General features: G+C 45.3%; 2 protein-coding genes across 3 annotated transcripts in view; both read left to right on the forward strand.

The window, feature by feature from the left end:
- The first annotated feature begins 2360 nt into the window (after positions 1–2360).
- LOC133024246 (sine oculis-binding protein homolog) lies at positions 2361–10513 on the forward strand. The gene is made up of 6 exons (XM_061091275.1): positions 2361–2453; positions 5124–5253; positions 5543–5737; positions 6912–7063; positions 8306–8401; positions 8567–10513. The coding sequence occupies exons 1-6, from the start codon at positions 2361–2363 to the stop codon at positions 10511–10513; spliced, it is 2613 nt and encodes an 870-aa protein (XP_060947258.1).
- A 5761-nt stretch (positions 10514–16274) lies between these two features.
- The window catches only part of LOC133024247 (rho-associated protein kinase 2-like), a 32839-nt gene continuing 26977 nt past the window's right edge, over positions 16275–22136 (forward strand). For both annotated transcript variants that reach the window (XM_061091276.1, XM_061091277.1), the window contains exons 1-2: positions 16275–16666; positions 21816–21897. In XM_061091276.1, the coding sequence (XP_060947259.1) occupies positions 16571–16666; positions 21816–21897 (178 nt within the window). In that variant the 5' untranslated portion in view covers positions 16275–16570. The remainder of the gene's footprint in view (positions 16667–21815; positions 21898–22136) is intronic.

Genomic DNA, 22136 nt, shown 5'->3' on the forward strand with positions numbered 1-22136 from the left:
ACACACACACACACACACACACACACACACTCACTCACTCACACACACACACACACACACACACACACACACACACACAATATCAGACACGCAGACAGACACACACACACACACACACACACACACACACACACACACACAGACAGTGATCAAACAGATGCCATTTGAGAAAAGCCCCAAACATTCTGCTGTGGTGTCGTTTAGCTCACAGCGCTCTTTTCATCTCTTTATTTTAAGACAAGAGTTTACAGACAGTGTTTGTCCTGAGTCCCCTCAGATAAAACACAGTCTTTGCATTCCTTATGAAATGTATCTGTTGAGATTTGGGAGGGGTGGGCGCCAGGTTTTGGGTTACACCAAATCAGAGGGCCCTCCCTTCCCTGTCCACCGAGGGCAGAGTCAAGTTCCTCGCACAGAGCAGAACATGGAGCGATAGCTGCAGGATTAAGATGTCAGAATAAAAGCTGGAAACGTGGTTTTGTCATTTGGGGACAAACTTCAGACCAAAGAACAGTTAATAAGGGACAATTGTCCAATTAGGGACAGACTCCATGTCTCCTAATTGGGGTTTATGGTCTGTATTCATATATATTTTTCTAGTTTTGATGACCACTCAAAGAACTTTACAGTTTTTCCATTCACCCTTTCACACACACACGTACAGTGCAGAGCTCTTCTTCACACACTAACAGCACAACCATCAGCGACAGTTCTGGGTTCAGTTTCTTGTACTCGGAAAGGGGGAGACTGGCATCGAACCACAGACCCCCTTGTTCGTGGACGATCCGCTCTACCTCCTGAGCCACTTTCAGCTGATTTTTATGAGGAGATTTTTGTTGAGCCTCACACATTCTTTTTAGAGAATCTTGTTCTTTTGTGTTATTAGGGACCAAAGCCATTTCTCCAATTGGTATAAAGAGGAGGTTTCTGGGTAAGTCGTTGACGTTAGAGTTAGACAAGTAGTGATTATGTGGCTTGTGGCTCAGTCAGTTCATGACAGACCTTTGTTGGTGTGTGACAGCTTCTTTGAGGACTTGTTTCTTTCCTCCACACTTTCAGAAACTTTGAGGCTATTTGTTGAAGTCAATGATTTCCCTCTGGACAAGGTCATTTTCATGGTTGATGTTCTTTTTTGAGTGTATATTTGATTTTATTACACTCAAGCCTTTTGTTTTTGTATTTTATTGTGAAGTTGGCCTTCTCATGGTAAATAGCATCTATCTGGGCTTTAATGTCATAATATTTAGTTTGTATTGCTGCTGGAAGCCTGGAGGCTGATCTGTGGCCCAACATGGGTCTAATATATATTATTCAATAAACATGAACCGTTCCCTACATCATACTTTCGTCATGAATAGTGTGTTGATTCAAGGTTCTCCCTCCTGCTTTTTTTTGAATTTCTATTTGCATTTCTATTTGCCTAAAACATTCAGATGAGGCACAGTTTTGCCATACTACAATAACTACTACATAATACAATTTTAATATCCAAATCCGTGATTTCCGAGGGAAATCTTAACAGTTCACAACACATTGCATCCTAAATAATTTCACTGTGCCGATGTTAACAACGTCACTCGCTCACTAATAAAGATTCATAACTAGATTCAGGATATTATCAACATTTAAATTTACTCTATTGTTGTTTGGACCTGCACCAAATATCACACAGTCATATATTTCAGTCCCTGAAAAACCATGAACATTATTAAATTTTTCTCTGAATAATCAATAAAAATGTTGACAAGACAGTATCTTGCTATTTTATATAAAATCTGCCCCCTGATCCAAATCGGCACCAAAATTCAATGCGTCCTTTTCTGACCTACATCCTTCCCCCATGTTTCCAAGCAGAAGTTGTTTTTTGAAATCCTGCAAACTGGCATAGAGATTATTGAGATAAATAAATTGACAACAAAAGTTAAGAACCTAAGGCACTATAGTTTTTGCTTCTTTTCTTAACATATTTTGTGATTCTGTTGTTATTTATTCTACTATGAGAGTTTCTTCATGAAGTTGTTGTTTCTTAGATTTCAATCTCCACGATAGACCCTATAACCCTCAGACTCAAGGAGGTTTTACTTTGAAAGTGCTGGCCGGAACCCATGTGTGAGGTGCCGGTCGGAGCTTGACGGCGGTGCAGAGGAGAGAGAGGAGATTGTTCGGCGGCGGTGCCTCCAGCCCGGAGCATGTTCAGTGGACTCGGATGGTGCGAAGCCCCAGATGAAGGACTCAGACGTCCGGGAATGACAGCCGCTGTCACCGGGAGTGACAGCTTTCACTCGGACCCACTGCTCCGCTGAACCAGCTCCAGCGGACACCCAACACTGATCCGGATCGGATCCAGCCACACCGGGACTATGCCAGAGATGGAGAAAGGGAGACCACCGGAAAATAAACGCAGCAGGAAACCCGCGCACCCCGTGAAGAGGGAGATCAACCAGGAGATGAAGGTGAGAGTCAACACAACCTCATCCATTTATCCAGTGAGACGCATGTTTTTTGACGTGTTTGGTAACTTTTTACGCAGGAAACTTGTTCATTGCGCACAAATCAGTGCTGAGAATAATCAGACACATGGTATGTTTGTTTTTAATGAATGCCCCCCTTGTGTATTTCATGTAGACCTAAGCAACCATAATGCACTGGGAGTTTACGCAAGTTTACGCATCGGGACAATAAACTTAGTGTAATAAATCTTTATTATTTGTCTAAACTGAGAGTGCCAGACATAAACGCGCACTCAGGGACTTCGGGCCGTCTTGATTACAGATGTGAGCCAGTGGAGATGAGTAGGTTGTCCTCTTCATGACGCCATGGCAGGCCAGCTGTGGCCGGACGCGCAAACTCTTGATGTCCAGATCCAGATGTGCGTCACTTCTTCTTCTGCTTCTTCTCCAGCTCCTGCGGGTGCGCACACTTGCTGGACCACAGAGCTTTGCCCTCATGTCTCCCAAAAGAGAGGGGGCATTTATATCCTTTAAATAGACTCTCCTCAGGAAAAAACACTAATATCCTATCTGGCTTTTTTCCTCCCTCGGGATGCCCATGAAAAGTCTCAGAATATGACTGTTCACTAATGATGTGACCTTTGAGACAATCTCCTCCGCTTGTTGCCTCTTCCCAAGTTAAACCGCAGGAACAGACATCTCTCCCTCCCACCGTTATGAGCCCATTACTGCATGGAAACTAATCCATGGATTGTCTGCTTTGTTTGGGTTTGGACGCTGCCTATTTGAGACTGTGACTGTGGTGGTAAAGGGATATCTGAGGAGCTGAGAAATATAAAAAGACAAGCAGCTTTTTTTTTTTTTGCGAGAAGGGGGAGAGATTGTGGCCTTTTTCGTGAGAGAAGAAATGTGCTCTTTTTTTTGTATAAGTGGTTTGGACTGTATCGTTTGATATCCAGGGGAGGTGTAGAGTTACAACTTAACTAATTTTAATCAAAACACGTGAAACGCTATCCCCGCTTGATGTAAGCCTGCCTGGGCTGAATCTCAGGGTCGGCCCCAGTTTGTTGCCTTTGGCTGCAACTCTCTCTGTGGTTTGGGATATGGCTTGTCACTCTCACAAAGCAGATGTTTGTCTGAACTGCCAAAAAGAAACAAAAACAACATTGTGGGAAGTGGAGGGCTGGGTGAAGAGAAAAAGAAAATGGCCTGTCTTTGGTTAACAAGGAAACAGAAAAGGCTAAATGACAGTGAGATGTATATGCATATAAAGTTGTCATGTATGTTGCCCCTCTGGGGACCGCCACAATTCCCAGATTAAACGTGATGGGAAACATGCATGTTTGTGGAGTAAAGTCCTACAGATGTGCACCTTTAAAAAAAGTCAAACCAAGGCAGGGAGGCGAACTGATTTCTCGCTCAGCTGAGGTCCAGCCTGGTGTTGTCTCTGTAATACATCTGTTTCAACACCACATTCGGACCTACTCCCTCCACGTCAGACCCCGAGCGCAGCACCGGACACCGGATACCCAACTTTAATCATCGTTAGGCATATTTAGCTGGACATGATACCACCGCTTGCACTCAACCCACACACTCTTCCAGACGCACACACACAGCAGAAAGTGAGCAACGGCGAGAGGGAGAGATCCATTTCTTCTTGAGGCCCCGGTGCAGAGCAGAGGTCGGAGTGAGGAAAGCAGGGGGAAAGAATGTGCAGCCAGTATACTACACTGCACTGCAACACACACCACCGCCACCGCCTCAGCAGACTGGCTGTGCTGGAAAAGGGTGAAACCTGAGAGGCGGCGCTGTGTCGGGTGTCAGGGCTGGAAGGTGCAGGGGCGGAGGGGAGGATGGTGAAGATGGGAGACGGTTAGGGGGGGGGTGGTAGAGGGGAGAAAAAGCAAGGAATAGGGGAGGGACGGTGGAAAGCTGGAAAAGAGAGAGGGAGAGAGTGGTGGACACTGGAGAGAGAAGAAGGGAGAGGAGTGGGGCATTTCCGAGAACCGTGGGACCTCGCTGCGGTGTAGGGTGTCCCGCTCTGATTTCTGCCCATTCCGGATCAGGTTTCTCCTCCAATCCGGTTCTCCCAAAGCCACAGAGAGAGGTGGGTGGATAAAGAGAGAGACCTTTGTGTTTTGTTTTCATCTGGTCGTAATAAAAAAAAAAGAGAGAGAAAGAGAGAGAGAGAGAGAGAGAGAGAGAGAGAGAGAGAGAGAGAGAGAGAGAGAGAGAGAGAGAGAGAGAGACCACACATCCCATCTGCGGGGAACAGTTTTCTTTTCTCCCTCTTTTTTTTCCAATTAAAATAGATAAACAAAGGATGATTCATAGATTTCACACTGGTGTTAGGTTTTAAACCTTTCCGTCTCAGATTTAGCAAGAGTAAACAACCCGAATACATCATGGAAAAAGTGTCACACTGTACTCCACTGTGCCCGTATTCATTTCTCAGACAGGGCCGGCGCTGAGAAAGAATCCCTCGCATTGATTCAGAGTGGGAAGGTCTGATTATGTTTAACATAGGATAAAAAGTTCCACTAACAAACCCCAGAGATTTACGCTCACAATTTCCCATTTGCAGTCACAGGCTGAGGCTCGGTTACCCTATCAATTTACATGGAACCTTAATCAGTGATTTCTCTTCTGGTCGTTTTGTTTCTCCCGCAGACGTTTGCAGAAAGCACCATGAACGAGCTGCTGGGATGGTACGGATACGACAAGGTGGATCTCAGGGACTCGGAGGCCAATGAGATCAGGAACTACAGAGAGAGGCGTCAGCATGTGTCTGTGCTGAAAGGTGAGGGCGGGTGTCGACGGCTCGCTGTTGGAACTGAGCCGTCTTGAATTCGCACTAACGGACAGGTTTTGCAAGTTTTGTTTTTCACCGACACTTTTTGAAATTGGCCAGACTGCAGATGCAACTTCTCAAATTTCATTCATTCAAGTACATCTATTGTTTCTCAACGCGTTTGTACTAAAACTCAGAGTAGGGCATTGTCACAGGTGTGGAAGTTATTACAGTATCGCGTTTGCCGCACACTGGATTTATTTACAACGTGGTGGTGTATCGTGTTTATGTCTTTCAGAAAACTCGTTGCCAAAACTCAAGGGCCCGGACGCCAAAGTCGGCCATTCAGTCCTGGCCATGAAGAGTGGGGAGAGAGAGTCCTCCAGTGTGCCCTCATCTTCACCCTCCTCTTCATCAACATGTTCAACCCTGACCACCCCCAAAGAGCACAAGAGTGCCCCTGTAATCGTCCCCCTCATAAAGCCATCAGCAGGTATGACCACACATGGAGAGATACAGATTGGATCATTGGAAATTCCGTAAGTGTTTTTATCACAGACTCTATATAAAGATGGATGACATGACAGCTTCCCTAAAGTGAAGCCAAAGCGTCTTGGTCATCCCCCTAGTGGCTGGCTGCAGTATATCTACATGGCATCCTCTACGTTAGTGGACGCGACATAGATCTTATCCCACCGATGTATGTTCAAGGATTCACTTTTCTGCTGAGACTGACTCTTTGATCGGTCTCTGGCTCTAAATGGGCATGACGGCAGCGAGCGTTTGTGGAATCTTTTGGCTTTATTTCTGGATAGTGAGAGGAAGTTGAGACGCGTCGTCCATCTTTATATTCTGTCTGTAATTTATACTCAATGTCTCAATGAGCAAGACCTGCCTCTTTTAATTTGAAGGTGTTTACGTCCAAAGTAGAACTGTGACCTTGACAGTGAATTGCACCACTGGAATCTCTGTGTGTGCAGCATGGATGCAAATATCCTCAAGTAAACCTGACAAGGTCGACTCTTGAACCTCAGTTTAGCTTCAGCTTGCTAGAGTTCCTAAATCAAAACAATGGAAAATATCTCATATCACTTTCCATTTACCGACAAACTGCTCTGCAGATTAGAGCCGCACCAATACAGATTAATGGGGGTTGATGCTGAAATCTTCATCAGGGAGTAAAATCTGTCCTATACAGAGACATCAGCTGATATCTTAATTTTTTGAATTGGCAGTGATTCCTAAGATGTTGTTAAAAAAATGTAATTGAAGCTTGATATTTGACAGTTTAACTATAAACTTTATTATGAATAACTATAAATAAAAAGAAAACCCAAATACAACCAAATATGTAGAACTTGAATTAAGAAAATAAACATATGAATTGATATAAAATGTAAATAAATGCATAAAATAGGAGACTGTGATTCTGTCATATTATTCAAATATATGCTTCATCAGATAATTGACTTTAGCATCAGTTTCTAAGTAAACGTGACTCACTCCTCCTGAGTCCGGGTAAGATGCTGAAATCCTCTTTAACCAACACCCTGATTCGATCTTTTAACCCTCACACTCGTTCCAACCTCTTATCAAAGTTGTCCACTTGTACCTTTGTAAATTTAACTCACTGGTTTCCCTCCTCTCCTGTGATTCTCCTCCTGCAGTGGAAGATGTACAGAATGTACAGATTGTGTGCGTCTGGTGCCAGAAGGAAGGTGTGAAGCGTTATTCTCTCTGTATGGGCTCGGAGCTCAAGAGCTTCTGCAGTGAAAAGTGCTTCGCCGCCTGCAGACGGGCCTACTTCAAACGCAACAAGGTTAGTGGTAAACAGAAAAATGTATCCACAACGTCACAGCAGGGGGTCACAGGAATTGAACCAGCTTGGCCCCTTGCTGGTGAGATCTAAGCCCTGGGATCTATATGATGAGGAATGATCTATAGCTTGTTTATGTTGAAATTCAAGCATATACATGCACATATAGGTGGTGTTATACTGGGAGAGTTTCTGCCAGCTGTGTCACATACACAAGACACCAAAGCATCAAGTGGTTGCTGGCAGGTAAACAGTCCTTGAGAAAGTGATACTCCTGATCTTGTGAGGTCATAGCAGATGGATTAATTTACAGGAATTTAAGAAAGTGGGGAGGGGGATCTGTGAGAACACACTTTTTAGTTATTATGAAGGAGCCCGTATAGGAATGGTGGGAGGGAGGTCAAAGTTTGTAGCGGACACTTAGTATCAGTTTCGCGTTAATGGAGGAGGGGCCGGCCGTTAAGTGGCTCTGGTCTGGAGAACCGCTCCGATGCACATTGCCATGATTTTTCAGCTTCCCTTACAACATGGCTATACCCTCTTTGGTGTGGGTTGACATGCGGCCCATATCGCCTTTCACCCTCGCCATCATTTATACTGTGGTGGGTTCTATTCACATGACGGCAGTAACACAAATTGAGTGCTGAGCAAACTGCGTGCAACAAGCCCTCCAGTTTTTTTATTAGAGGTGGGGAGGAGAGCCTTGCCGTTGGCTTGTTACTGCTTGTCTGAGAGGAAGGCCAGGAGGCCTGGGGCGAGGTGTCCATTTTCAGTGCATACCTTACCTTCAGCTGCCTCATGTTTCGTAACTCAACACGACTCAATGGGTCACAGAGATGTGGGAGCACTCAGATCCACAGCGTATCAGCTTACATGAATCAAGAGGAATTTCCTACATTAATACCGGCAGGGCCATTAATAATGTGACAATACATCACCTGCATTATCTCCCCGCTCGGTTGTAGAGTCGTATCTGTTTCACAACACAGTGATTGTTGTGTTGACCCTTAGGGTTTGGTGCCACCCGTGAAGTTCAAACCTCAACGACAGGGTGAATTTATTATAAACTATTTTTTGAACTTGTTATGCAAAAAGGTCATCATTTGATTTGGTTTTAATAACCGCAGAAAATTCCCAGCATTGCAACATCGTGAATTTGAGATTGAAATCATCACAAGTGGGGGGTCTGACAACCTGCCTCCCAGTGCTTGCCATGTGTGTCACACTGCGGTTTCCTCCTGTCAGGCCAGAGATGAAGACCTCCAGGGTGAGAGATCCCCTCAGCACCAACATACAGAGGACTCGCCCAGACTGGTGTTGAAAGTAAACAGCAATGTCAGAGTAAGAGGACTTTATCAATGTATCTTTTGTTTTCCTGAGTAAAGTATTAATATATGTGTGCTATGAAATTAAAGTAACTGTACAGGCATGCTGGAAAAATGTGAGTCTTTCTGCTAGATCTGTCACTTAAATGACCCCCCACAGTCTCTCTCCCCTGTGCCGCAGGTATGTGACTGGTGCAAGCACGTCCGCCACACGAAAGAGTACCTGGACTTTGGATCCGGTGAGGAACGACTCCAGTTCTGCAGCACCAAGTGTCTGAATCAGTATAAGATGGATGTTTTCTACAGAGAAGCCCGTGCAGCTCTCACCAGCTCCAGCCCGAGCAGGCCCAGTCAGGAGGGGAGGGCGGACGGCGGCGGGGTCGGTGTCAGCGGGCAAAATCTACTCACTCCTGACTCTTGGAACAGCAGCAACAGTATGGGGGAAGCCCGTCATAGAAACCTCTCCCCTAAAGGACCTGCACTAATGCATGGATCAGCAGAATCTGCCTCCATCTCGTCCTCAGAGGCATCCTCCTCCTCTTCTTCTTCTTCCTCTTCTTCCTCCAAGGTCCCTGTCTCTGGGCTGAGGACAATGGAGAGACCCATCCAGCCCCCTGCACATCTGCCTGCCATGGAGGTGTCACCCCACCCTGCTCAGCTTGGTCCTCTGCCTCATCCTCGCTCCCATCTGGACCATCAACCAGTGCCTCAAATCCCCATCCCCTTCATCAGACCTCCTCTTCATGCTCAGGGCCTGAGAAGCCCCCACGCCAATGCCTCCAGACACCCAGGACCCCCCTCTAGCCCCATCCACAGACCTCCTCACTCTCCACGCATGCAGCCTCCCAACTCCTCTTCCATTAATCCTCCTGGAATGATGCATCCTTTTCCAGGAGCCTACTTCCCTGGCTTGCACTCCCCTCCCCTGAATATGATGCCAAGAGGTCCCATCCCAATGCCTCACATGATGAACTATGGTTATCCCAATTTTAGCCCTTTTCTGCCGCATCCCACTGTCCTGGTCCCTTATCCCATCATTGTTCCCCTACCTGTTCCCATACCTATTCCTATTCCCATTCCATTCCCGTCGAAGTCAACCCCGGAACCTCCAAGTCACAGTGGAGTTATCCAACCTGTGCCAGAGGGTGCAGACAGGGGTAGACCTAGGGCTACCAGGCTGCCATCCCCAGGGGTCCTTGAAGCAGAGAGTAGATTGGTAGCAAACAAGTTGGGTGGAGCCTTCACCCAGGGTCTCCCCTCCCCAAGTGATCCCCACACAAGGGACACAGATTGGGTTAAACTAGAGAGGCCATTCCCATCCCCAGCATCCACACTCAACAGTGGAGCATCCTCACCCAGAGCGCAGTACAACGAGTCTCTGTGCTCGGCTGCAGGGTCGGAGGTGCTGACAGACTATAAGCAGCGGCAGTCAGAGCGACAAGTCATCCAAAGGGTTCTTCAAAGGGCCCAAGTGAAGCTTGAGCCCAGTGCCAATGGAGCGGTGGACCTATCAGGGCTGGGGGAGTCAGGGACTGGGCAGGGTACCAGATCCGGGTTCCACAACATCATCATCAGACCCACCCCTCCGCTACCAGAGTCCCCCTCACATGACACTGTCTACCACCACCAGGACTCCCACACTCCACCTTCACACACCCCGCCCAGCCCCACGGGGAGCAGCTATCCGAATGAAGTCACGTCCTGTGCTTTAAAATCTCAGGACCACAGTCTAAATGGTATGTCCTCATCGTCCGCGCCCTCCAGTCCAGACTCCTCCCAACCACAGAGAATACCAGTGCCACCCCCTGACCCCATGATCAGCGAGCTGGAGGCCATCAAAGAGAACAAGTGCTCTGTTGGCCCGGAGCGGGTCGAGGGCCCAGTCGCTCAGTCAGAAGAGACCCTAGCTGTAGTCGGGGAAGTGGGAGACGACCCTCATGTTCCTGATGAGGACCATGCCTATGCCCTTCCCACAGCGCCAAAGACAGGTGGGACCACCGCCCCACTGCTCTTGCCCAAACTCAGGGACAAGGGCAGCCTGCGGAGCCCTGCTAATATGCCCAGTGCTGGAGACATGGAGCCAGCTCTGAAGAGGCGATGCTTACGAATCCGTGATCAGAATAAATAGAGGATGGAGGTGAGAGATTATATTACAAGGCCATGTATAGATAGCTTTGCTTTGACTAAGTGTTATTATATCTGGTATCATATATGGTCAAGGACCAGAACTCCTGTGCTTCCTTATCGTATTCAAACTTCCGCACAAGCATCCCATGGGTTTTACAGCATCAGAGCATTTCTTTGAGATTGCCAGATAAATTTAAGGGTTAACTTTGTTCTGTGTGGCAAACCCTACCCGAGTGGTATTCCACACAGATTCAATTATTTTTTAAATGCCATTTAACCTGGGTCTGGAAAAACATGGGCATACAAAATAAAAATCACACATACACAGAGCAAGTTTAATCACAGGTCTCACAGTATGCTCGTGGTGACTGAACAGCATGGCGCCATAAAGAGAGAATCCCAGTAACCAGGCACTCCTCGTTGCTCTAAGGTTACAACAGCGGGAAGGAGATGGAGGGCACAGCCAGTGAGAGTCACTGTGAAAGCCAATCACTTCACCACAACCTGACAGTCACAACGCTATGTTTGCATGGCTGCCTTGTTTTTCTACAATTAAGTTATGTGGGCGTCTGTTTAAGAATCAGGGAGGGATTTTGGTTCGAGGAGGCCAGATGGCCACTGCTGAATCAAAACCGTGACCCTGAGGTTGTGGGATAGCGTGTCCACACTGACAGGGAGACAGATCGGCTGAGCACATACGACCCCGAAGTCAGAGCTTCTTACAGTATGGAAGTTGAGGCAGCGCAGACATCTTTCTGAGGTCTCTGCAGAGACGAGAGATGAGTGTCAGGCGTGTGAGAGCCAGCCCTCCGCTGCGATGGAGCTCTGGGGCTTCATCAGAAAACACAGGGGCTGAACCGGAGCGATCCGATTACACTTGTAATAACGACACCCTGTTCTGGCTTCAGCTGGTCTTCATGTCCTGCGCTCTCTTCTTTCCTTTTCAGACCCTTTTTTCCTCCTCTTCACTTATCACCCCTGTCCCCGGCCAACCAGATGTTGTTGTTAGAGCGTAACAGAAAATGCCTCCTTTACTCTGCACCAATCCACGGCCCCTCTCAACTCCACCCTCCCCATTGGTCGTCCGAACGGGCCGCGACACCTCCCGTCATCCTCGCCCGCTGGTGTCTTGCCATAATGAGATCACGTTTCCATTTGACTGTATGCGATGAGATTAATCTGCTGATATTACGGAAAGGGCTTACATTACACCTGGCGTGCTTTACTTGCCATATCCCGCCCCCGGGGCCCTAGCAGAGAGGTCACATTAATTATGGTGTTAAAAAATGAGGTCCGTTGATAGAGAGAGTACAACATTACCCTTTAGTGTTACAAGATACCCTTCCCCTAAATGCGCTCCCTACTTTACTCTTTGTCATCTGTTGTGGTTTCCTGCGTCCCCGTAGCAACCAATACATATGAAATCACAGCGTGCTGCCTGTGTCGTGCAGACGGATTTATGGCTCCGTGTTGTGTGTAATGGGAGCTGGCGGCCGCATGCGAGCGACTTTAGCTGACCACCTCTGTGCTCCGAGCCAAACATTTCTGTCCTGTTCTATTGTCTCCACGGATAAAACTCCTTTTTTTGATTTTTTCCCCAAAAAAGAGCAAAGTAAATCTCCCTCTCCGACCGAATCGGCAGCCAAGTGGAGGATTTTACCTCAGGAAACAGCCCTTTTCTCCGTCTCGGTTTTCCCGGCCTTTATTTGGGATATTTTATAGCCCCGTGTAATCCGATCCCACCACATGGGTATTCGCTGAGCGTTTGAAACTGAAACGCGATGGGACAGAGGGAGTACAGATCCCTGGTTTGGCCCTTACATGCTTGTGTGTGTGCGTCTGTTTAATATGTGTTTGAACGAGCGTGTGTGTGTGTAAGTGTGTGAGAGAGAGACAGGGGCCAGATGTTCTTGGTTTGATGGTGCCCTGTGCGACGGTTATCCGAGCGTTGACATGACTAAAAAGCCTCGTTCTCAGTGTTTATGTAGAATGGGTGGTTGAGGGAGTGAGTGTCCAGGGCGGGCGGGGCTGGTAAAAGATATGGTGGCAATGAAAACCTATAACATCTCACCACGTTCTCCCTCTTTCTGTTTTTTCCCCCCCTCTCTCTCTCCACCTAATGAACAGATTCACTGTTTAACACTGTACGGCAGTGCCAGATTCAGTGCCACGCCCCCTTGTGGACGACACCAGTGCTACTACCCTCCGGCCTCTCCCTCACGCCCGTCCGCCCACCAGAGAGCCGCCCTGCCTGTAGACCAGCAGGGTGCCAGCCCAGGAAGCCGTCCAGATGGCCACACATTATCTCTGAAGGGAGGAAACGACTCAGTCACACAGTTTGTCCCGGACCAAAGAGCGTTTCTGGCTCCAGTGTGTTATGTCGTGTTCATGAAGCATCTCAGATCTTCTTCTTAGAGCGTTCACAAGTTAACGTGGCTGCCCAGATGCGCCACTTCCCTCCTCCTCCTCCTCTTCCTCCTCCCTCTCCTCCTCCTCCTCCTACTCCTCCTCCTCTGCTTGCTCCGCACAGCAGACACAGCTCTGATCAGCCTTGTGTGGTCTTCTCAGATGGAACCTGAACATGATCTCTTTCCAGGGGAAACGGTTTGTTTTCTCTGCCTGGCTTGCACAAAGAGCCACATTGTTCCTCTCCCCATATCCCACGCTGACTCCCCACTCCAGGTTTTGGATTACCTGGTCGACGGGGGCTCAGACTTCAGGAGCGTTTCTTTCTCTGTTTTTTTTTTTTTTTTTTTTTTTTTACCAACGGCCAGGAATATAGTTTACCCTTCTCTGCTCCACCAACCTAAAAATGGTACACTCTACACACTCTAGTGCTGAGGTTTGATTCCTCACAACCGATCGCCTGCTCCACTCGCTTCCTTAAAGGGAGGAGAGATATTCTGCTGAGATTGAGACTTCATCCCGGGCCGGAGAGAGTCTGGCAGACGGCTGAATGGTAAAAGGATGCTCCCTCTGCAAACACAGCATACTGCACATGAGGCGACGCCAACTCTGAGATACAGTAACTGAGCTGGTCTGTGAACACTTGAGTCGTCCTGATGACGCTGGTACAGAAACGTGTCATTTACAGACCTTCTCCTCATCTTTCACCTGATCTGCCAAAGCTTTAATCCTTAAAATCAGAATTCAAATCACTTTTCGCACCGAGCTCCGCGAAGAGGTCTTGAACGTTCATGGTACACGACAGTTTAACTGGTGATGTGTTTTTTTTTTAACTCTTTATTTTTCCGGGTCGGATCAGACGATTCTAATATTACCGGATGTGGTGTTATACTCAATCACCCGCCGCTGTCATACGCAGCGATCAGTATTACAGTCCCCACTCTCGGGGATCCTAATGAGTTTTGAACCAGCTATAGATCACATAGTAGAGGCTTCGTCAACAGTTGTCCAATTGCAAGGATTCAAGTTTTCTTGCCTACACAGATACTACTTGATGATATATTAACTTATGGATGATGCATCTGTAGATTTTCACAAAAAAAAAAAAAAGTGCTTTATTTCTTCATTCATTGTTGTTTTGATGATGATTGTATTTTGCAGAGTGCCGAAGCTCTTAAACGCCCCTCGTGTCTATGTTTATATACCGTGTCCCCACTAGAGAGCAGTGTTTGCCTTTGTAACTTTGCACCTGCCCCTTGACACCAGGAGGCCCCCCCACAGAGAAAGAACTGCTGAGGCCCTTCACACCGGAAACGACCTGGTGCCAACTCACTGCGCTTCTCCTCCTCCTCCTCCTCCGCGTCACGCTGCCATTCTGTTACCTTCAAAAACCTGATTGTCACCTTTTTTCAGTGGTGTCATGCTTAGAGGACGTAGAGCTCCCAGTCATCACCACCGGCTCTGAGAATAACCCCCACGTGTGGCCGACCCCCTGCCGTCATTCCAAAGCGACATGCCAATCAGTTAGCGTGTGCTTGTGCGTGTGCGTGTGTGTGTGTGCACGTGTGACCGTCTCCCACCGCTCATTCCAGCCAACATCCTCACCACAGGTCACGCTACCATCATGTCAGTGTCATCCTCGGCTGGTTGGGGGGGGGATGGGGGGGTTGACAGCCAAGTCAACAGCTTGTATGAGTCAGTGGTGACATCACTCCATTCAAACAGCTGCTGTGTCAACAAGTGGCCCTCTGCCCTGACACCAGAGCCCCCCCCACCCACCCACCTTCTCCAACACAAAAATGGAAATATCATTTATTGATTTGTTTGATTGCACATTTTGATCATTGCCATTTCTAACCCGATACAGTATATGTGTGTGTATGTGTGTGTCAATCCAAAGTTATGCCAAAACAACACTTTTGTTTCAGAGGATTTTGTTGCCTGAAATTTGCAAGTGTCCCCCCCCACACACCCCCACCCCCCCTGTCAAACATGTCGCCCACCATCTGAACACACTGTTCCCGCAGGTTGTTTGTATTCGAATACAGATTCAGTGACATGGAGCTTTGGTGCGGAGCCTCTTTGTAAAGTAAAATAAATAAAAGTTATTCTAAGAGCAAGGACATTTGTGTGTTTTATTTCGGCAGAACTAGCAGATTTTTTACACTCATTTTATTATTATTATTATTATTATTCTGTTGTGATGTGTTGGCCTTATCCCTTTCAGATCTAAATGTCGACCCAATCAATGAGTGAGAGGTGGAGCTGCAGATAAGGACTCCTCACTCTCTAGTTCCTGTAAACTTCTATTTTTAGTGGCAGCTCGTCTGCATGCGGTGCATCAACATTCCTGAAATACTGAAAGTTGGTCGAGACTGTGCAGTGACGGTAAATCCGATGGATGAGATAAGAGGGCAGGAATTCGAGCAGTGGCTGGTGGATGTGAGGTGGTGGTGGGGGGGGGGCTGTGATACCCTGAGCTGTACAGAGGGTGGGTACAGAACAAATGTGGGAGTGGAGTCATCCAAACAATTATTAGTCCTCAGGTAAAGAGGGGAGGTATGTTGGGTGGATTCTGTTAAAGTTATCGAAGTTAATGCAAACCCAACCCGGATGTAGCTCACTGCCTTCAGAATAAAAGCACTCACTAACTTCAGACAAACTTATTGTATATTGCCTAGGCCATTTGTCACATGGAAGATGCAAAGATAAACCTTAAAATATTAACATAAATATAAAATACATGAATAAAGTGCTTTTGTTACATCAGGCTTCTATATATTTGTTCACTTTTTTCCAGAAATTTTATTTATTTATTCAGGATATTTACATTGCATATCATTTTAGCCAAGCAACATAATAAATGTCCCTTTTCATCATCACAATCATGTTAGAAATCAACAATTAAAAATGTGTGTTATGTAAGCTTCATTTGTTAAAATACAAATAGATAATATAAATAGATTTTACATGAAATTAAATAAGTTCGAGGCTTGTGTGATTTAAATCTTGTGCAGCAGTTAATACATCCATTCAAAACTTTTAAATATGCACATAACATTCACTTATAACCCGTATCCAATGCCTCGAGATACAGTATAAAGCAAAATACTTGCAAGTAAGAATTACAAAGTCTATTTTATATTTCTCCATTTTGCTCATCCAAACTTTTAAAAAAATAGATCCATATTGGGTTAAAGTATTAGTTATCATTAGAGCAGGCTTTTCCTATTCAGGGTGTTTTTCACATAGTTTTATTTTGACAGTTTCCACCGGAAGTCTTCTCGCCTCCTGCTCCAGCTTGACGTCGCTCCCCGCAGCGCAGAAACGTTGAGCTGAGATCAGGTTGTTTCTGAAACCTGGAAACAGACGAGAGGCACCTGAGAGAGAAACACGTCCCAGAACACAGAGAAGAACAGAAGAGAAAAGAAGAGAAGAGAAAAGAACAGAGGAGAAAAGAACAGAACAGAAAAGGAGGAAGTGTGCTCGGGTTCCGCTGAGACATTAATGAAACAGCTTATTTATTATTAACTTGACCAACTCAGAGCAGCGGGCATGACGAGCTGACTGGCTCAAACTCGGGTCCACAGGTTATTGTTGTGTGTCTGTGTTTCATGTGATCGACTTTGATCGGCTTTGATCCGCTGTGATCATGCCCGGAGCGGAGAGCAGGCTGGAGAGCCGGCTCCACAAGCTCGAGTCCCTCATGAGGAGCCCGCAGGCGGCTCTGAACCTGGAGACGCTGCTGGTGAGTTGATCTGAGCAATGATTCTGTCCTGAGCACACACACTCACACAGACACACACAGGCTCACAAACACACACGCGTCTCACGCAAACAGCTGGAGCGAGCAGGGACACAGCTTTCAGGAGAAAGGAGGAAACGTACCCTTTATCTGTTGTTGTTGTTGTTTGAGTGAAGGATTGAAGGACATCTAAAGGTTTATCTACTTTGAGACTTGTAGGATTATCTCTTGCCAGTTGTTTGTTCTGTGTGTAAGGTGACATTCAGTTTCCCCCTTAGTGGGACTAACAAAGTTTCTTGTGTAGTTTCATTTCCTATGGAGTTATAGGCCTATTGTACCGACTTGTAGCCCTATAGATTCGTATCATATGGAATTGTAAGCCAATCGTATTTTATTGAATTGTTGGCATATCATTTCGCATTGTAGGCCCATTGTTTTAAATCGTATCACGTTATAGTCCCAGCGTATCAAATTGAAGGCCTATCTTATCACACTTTGCAGAGATGTATAGGCTTATGGTATGAAATTGTAGACATATTGAATTGTAGGACTGTCGTTTTGTGTAGAATTGTACACCTATCATATCCTATTACAGTGTAGGCCCATCATATTGTACCGAGCTGTGGGCCTATCCTATGCTGCCCTATGGCATCGGAATGATTTGATAATACTGTGAATAATTAATTTTGGACATTCATTAAAGCTTTGAAATTGGATCCACCCCCTGATTCCGGTTCCGCACCAAAATATTACAACTTTTTCCCCGACCCACACCATATCCTTCCATAAAGTTTTGCTGTATCCGTCCAGTGTAGTTTTCTTGTAACGCTGCCCTAAGAGACAAACCAACAAACAAAACGCCATTGACAACATATCCTGCTTGGCAGAGGTAAAGAACATGGAGGAGTTATGGGTCATTGATTTATCTCTCTCCTCCCAACATTCCGCCGCTGTCTCCTTGTGATTACCTGTTCAGTCTTTCTGCTGTTGCCTCGTGTTGACGCGCCCCCTCTGTGACCTGTCCCGAGAATGTGCTCAAGCAACTTTGATAACACTATTGTCACTGCTGAGCCCCGACCTCTGACCTTCTGCAACACAGCATACGTGGTCAAATTGGAATTTGAAGTAAATGGCGGATGTAAAGACAATCTAGAGAGAGATACCTATACATGGACCTTTAGTCAGAGGATGTTCCCCATGTGGAGACACTCAGTTGCGTCATATACAAGTAGGAGATTCAATGTTGTTTATACTAATCACTACATAAACAACCTCTCTGTCTGCATTAGTTCCTGCCGGTGGGACCGCGTCTATTCCGAGTGTTGATGAGTCACGAGTGAAATCCAGCGTAAAGCCTCTACTTTCAGCTTCACATAGACAACCCCCCCGACTCCCTTCACCATCAGACAACCACACGTAATGAACCAGTTTAATCCCATCACGTCAACAGTCGTCACTTATCAGTGTGAGCCCCCCCAGCTCTCGGCTGCGTTGGGGCTCAGAGCAGCAGAGTAGTGGAAATAACAATGGCCACCGTGGCGACTAATGCGAGGAGCTACCTTGCAGGAAACTGAAGTCACTTCCTGCAATTCAGATGGAGATAACCCCCCTGCGTGACCTCACATCACTGTTTCCTGTTTGTCCGCAATTATTTGTGTTGTGTTCGCACAAAAGATTGTTTGTTGAAGCATTTTTTGTAGAACAAAGGTTTTTGGTTTAACGCGATGAAGCTTTTCGTTAAATGTCTTGTTTTAACCGCAACCTAGTGGTGTTCAATTTAAAATGAATCGAAGCATAAAAAAGCACTAATTGTCGCATTTTAGAAGCATGAACCAGGAAGAATTTACCATTTTGACTTGTTGCTGATGAATTTCCTATTGATGGAACAAATTGACTATTCCACTGATTGTTTAAGACCTTTATCAGTTTAATTGTCGGTCTTTGTTAACTGATTAGTTGATCAATTAATTGATTGTTTAAGTAATTTGTCAAATACAAACACAAGCACTTTTAAGTACTTGCAGTTTTCCGGCTCCTAAAATATGATGATTTGCTGGTCGGTCAGAACATTTTAAGACTTGCTCTTAAGTACGTAAAAAAAACAATAAATTAATATGGTACAGTTTATCTTTAACGTAGCTTTGTATCTTTACACAGGCGACAAACACGACAACCACTGCTGATCTGGAACAATCAAGTAAAATAGGTTAATGATAAAACTTAACAAACCCAGTGAGGAAATATTTTTTGAATTTGTATAAATATATAACAAGAGTAACACTGGTAGATTTATAGCAGGAACAAAGGCAGCACATGTACTTCAGGAGAGCATGTAGACAGAAGAGATTATTCCCTCATCAGCATTTTCAGTGCTAACACATAACAAACACATTGAAAATGTGTCAGTATATATGATTTACTTTGTGTGTATTAGAAACCTCAGACTGGACGTAGGCATCCCGTGTCCATCAACAAGATACACTGATTATTTGCTAGCATGCAAATATGTGTCAGCGGTATGTGACAACTCCTTTGTGAAGAATGTAAAGACGTGTACAACTCCGATTCCGATAAGGAAATGCATGGTTTAAATCAGGAAGCCGAGCAATTCTAGGCAAGTCTATAGTTTATATCAGGGGCAGGCCCTAGGAGACTGGATCTGTTTGAGCTGGAACATTTGAAACTTTTACACTTGTGCTCTGAGCTCCAGCGCTGCAGCTGAACTCGCTCTGGGACTGTGGCAGCTCACAGTGGAGTCGGCTGGGGGGGGGAGTGTCAGTGCCCTGCTGGAACTGCACAGTCATGTTCAGATTTGTCCAGATTCCACAGGTAAAAATCTGACAAGCACCAGGAGAAAATGCAGGTTGACTGGCCTCTTTACACAGAAGCAGGAGTTACAGGAGCCAAAGAAAACAGGATGAATGTATTTTATTTGTTAGTTGTTAGCATGAAACTCACAGAGGCTGAAACCTTAAACTGTTCCTTATCAGATCTTATTTTACTGTGTCTAACTGGGGGATTAAGATAAAGGTCTGGTGGATTGTTGTTGTACCAAAAGTCTCGAAACTTGTCCAGACCTTCTCATTCAAACTCCAACTTGTATGTTAGGATGTGTTCGTGTTACAGTTGGAGCCTCTTCTGTCTTTTCTATGAGCAAGGAGTCACAGAAATAAATGGAAAATGTGTAAATTACTTAATTAACTACCAATCTCCCCCATGTAAGAAATGTTTGGGCCCCTGTCCGTTTGTTTGTTGGTTTATTTGTTTGATTACTTGTCACAAAGATTACGTTTGTTGCTTTTCTGTTTGTTAGTCAGCAGATAAACCTGCTGAACCGATTTCCATGAACTTAAGTGGAAGAGTGAAGCATGATTAAAGGAAGAAGCCATTAAATGCTTAAGTGGATCCGGATAAACAGACAGATTAATTATTCATTCGTTTTCGCTTTGTTTAACACGTGTGATAGGGCGTTAGCCTCGGTGGAGCTCGATCAAACCACAGTTCCAGTTTAACGATGAACCCGAGTTTCCTTTTTATCTGATTCCAGTCCCTCAGATCTGACCGTACCAAGCATTAGCTCAATGTGAGCGCTCCCTTTACTTAAAAAGTGTGTACCTTCAGTTTGTGGAATTTATTGCTGTTTATATGAGGTAACATGAGGTCAGGGATTTCTGTAGCAACAAAAACAATGTGGTGGTCTGTCGTGAGGGATGATTTTCATGATATTTCCTCAAACTCTGTGTCTAATGTGGTTTGTTCACGTCAAGGCTGAAACATGATCAGCCTCATGTCTGTTTCAACGCCTGTGCTGATCCATCATGTTGAATCTGGGCATCTCTCATGTAATTTCTTGGTTTTCATTTAGTTTTCAGTGATTGATGGAGAGATGACACTAAACGCAGAAATTAATATAAAGTGAATCTTTTGGGAATATCCTGTGTGTGTGTGTGTAATCAGTTCAAGGACCTGGAACCTTCGCTGTGTTTCATTTTTGTTTGAGAAAACCCGTTTATGATGCATCAACCTTTTATCATCATTTTATTTTGCTGAAATTAGAGACGGGACAGAGTTCGTCATGGTGGAAAACTCCACACGCACACACACACACACACACTCGCACAGTGTAAAACGATCACAAACCCTGGAGTGCTCAGTTTGAATCCTGACCCATAAGCTGTTTGTCCCACAATAGCTTCTGAGGCTTCAGGTCTTATTTCCAACCGTCTGAGGTCCAGGGGGGGGGGGGGGTCTCTCCTCACCACTGCTATTTAAAGGTGCAGAATTGTTCCATATGCTGTTGCACCATCCACTCGTATGTCCCCGGACAAACGGGCCCTACCCTCGCCCCATCACACACACACACAAACAGAGGCATGGATGACTCCAATTGACCCCTGTTTTTGGGGGAACAGAAGGTCAAACTCGGCTGTCCCCTCCACACACTCACACACACACACACACAAACACACACACACACACACACACACTCTCAACCCTGCCCACCTGCTCGACTCCCCTGCCAGCCTCATGCGTTGGGATCACAGAGACATTTTAGTTCTTCGTGAAACCCAACACCGCCGATTTAAGCGCTGATGACACTACTGAGGCCCCCAGCTTTTAGTGTGGCCTGCAAGAGAGAGTGTGTGTGTGTTGTTTTTTTAAAAACTGGAGCGGGTGTAGGTGGTCTCGTTTTGTATTTAAATCCGACCGACTGTCCAAGTTTGGCAATAGGAGCTCATGTTTCACTCAGGGGAACCTTACTCACAATAATGTTATTCCTTTTTTACTTCCTTACTGACCTAACTTTCTTTAGTTTTATTTACATAATAAACAGTGCAAAAAAGATATTAATTTCGGTCAGACTCAAATGAAAATATTATTTTCTTTCTTTCCATTATCATTGATACTTGAATTCAGCTTTGAAACATCATTATATTTTCAATCCAAACAAATAAATCATATTTATTTAATTATTTTAACATTAGTGTTAATAACATTTGCTTTTACCAGTGTATGTCTTATTTTGCGTGGCAAACATTTTATAAATAAGGATTGTAATACACTGAGCAGGGTAAACCTGGATTATATGTCCTGTTTCATGTTTCTACATTTGTAAAAAGTGTGATTGTATTTTGTTTTTTCTTTCTTTCAGGATTCTGTCAAGGCCCTGTCGAATGATCTGAATTATCCTGCTCTGAGGAAAAACAAAAATATCGACGCGTTTCTTAATCGATGTAAGTTGTGTCTCTGATTCTCAAACTTACACTGACAAACAACAACAACACTCTGACACGAGGAATAACCTAACAACATGTTAGTTAATGCACAGAAAACTAAATGTATGGGATCTTTTTGTTTTTAAATAATCAAAGTCTTGCAAGTTCAACTTTGCAAGAAAATCTCCACCTGGTTTTATCTCAACTCTAAAGGTTGCATGCAAACGTTCACAGAAGAGATAAGTAGAATAAACTCT

The sequence above is a fragment of the Limanda limanda genome, chromosome 18 (assembly GCF_963576545.1).
Source record: "Limanda limanda chromosome 18, fLimLim1.1, whole genome shotgun sequence".
Taxonomy (NCBI): Eukaryota; Metazoa; Chordata; class Actinopteri; order Pleuronectiformes; family Pleuronectidae; genus Limanda; species Limanda limanda.

Bases quoted from the DNA above. Each gene is read 5' to 3' on its own strand.
- LOC133024246 (XM_061091275.1), top strand. From the start codon at position 2,361: ATGCCAGAGATGGAGAAAGGGAGACCACCGGAAAATAAACGCAGCAGG. The intron at 7,064-8,305 runs GTTAGTGGTAAA...TCCTCCTGTCAG, and splicing joins CCTACTTCAAACGCAACAAG to GCCAGAGATGAAGACCTCCA. The intron at 8,402-8,566 runs GTAAGAGGACTT...CCTGTGCCGCAG, and splicing joins AAGTAAACAGCAATGTCAGA to GTATGTGACTGGTGCAAGCA.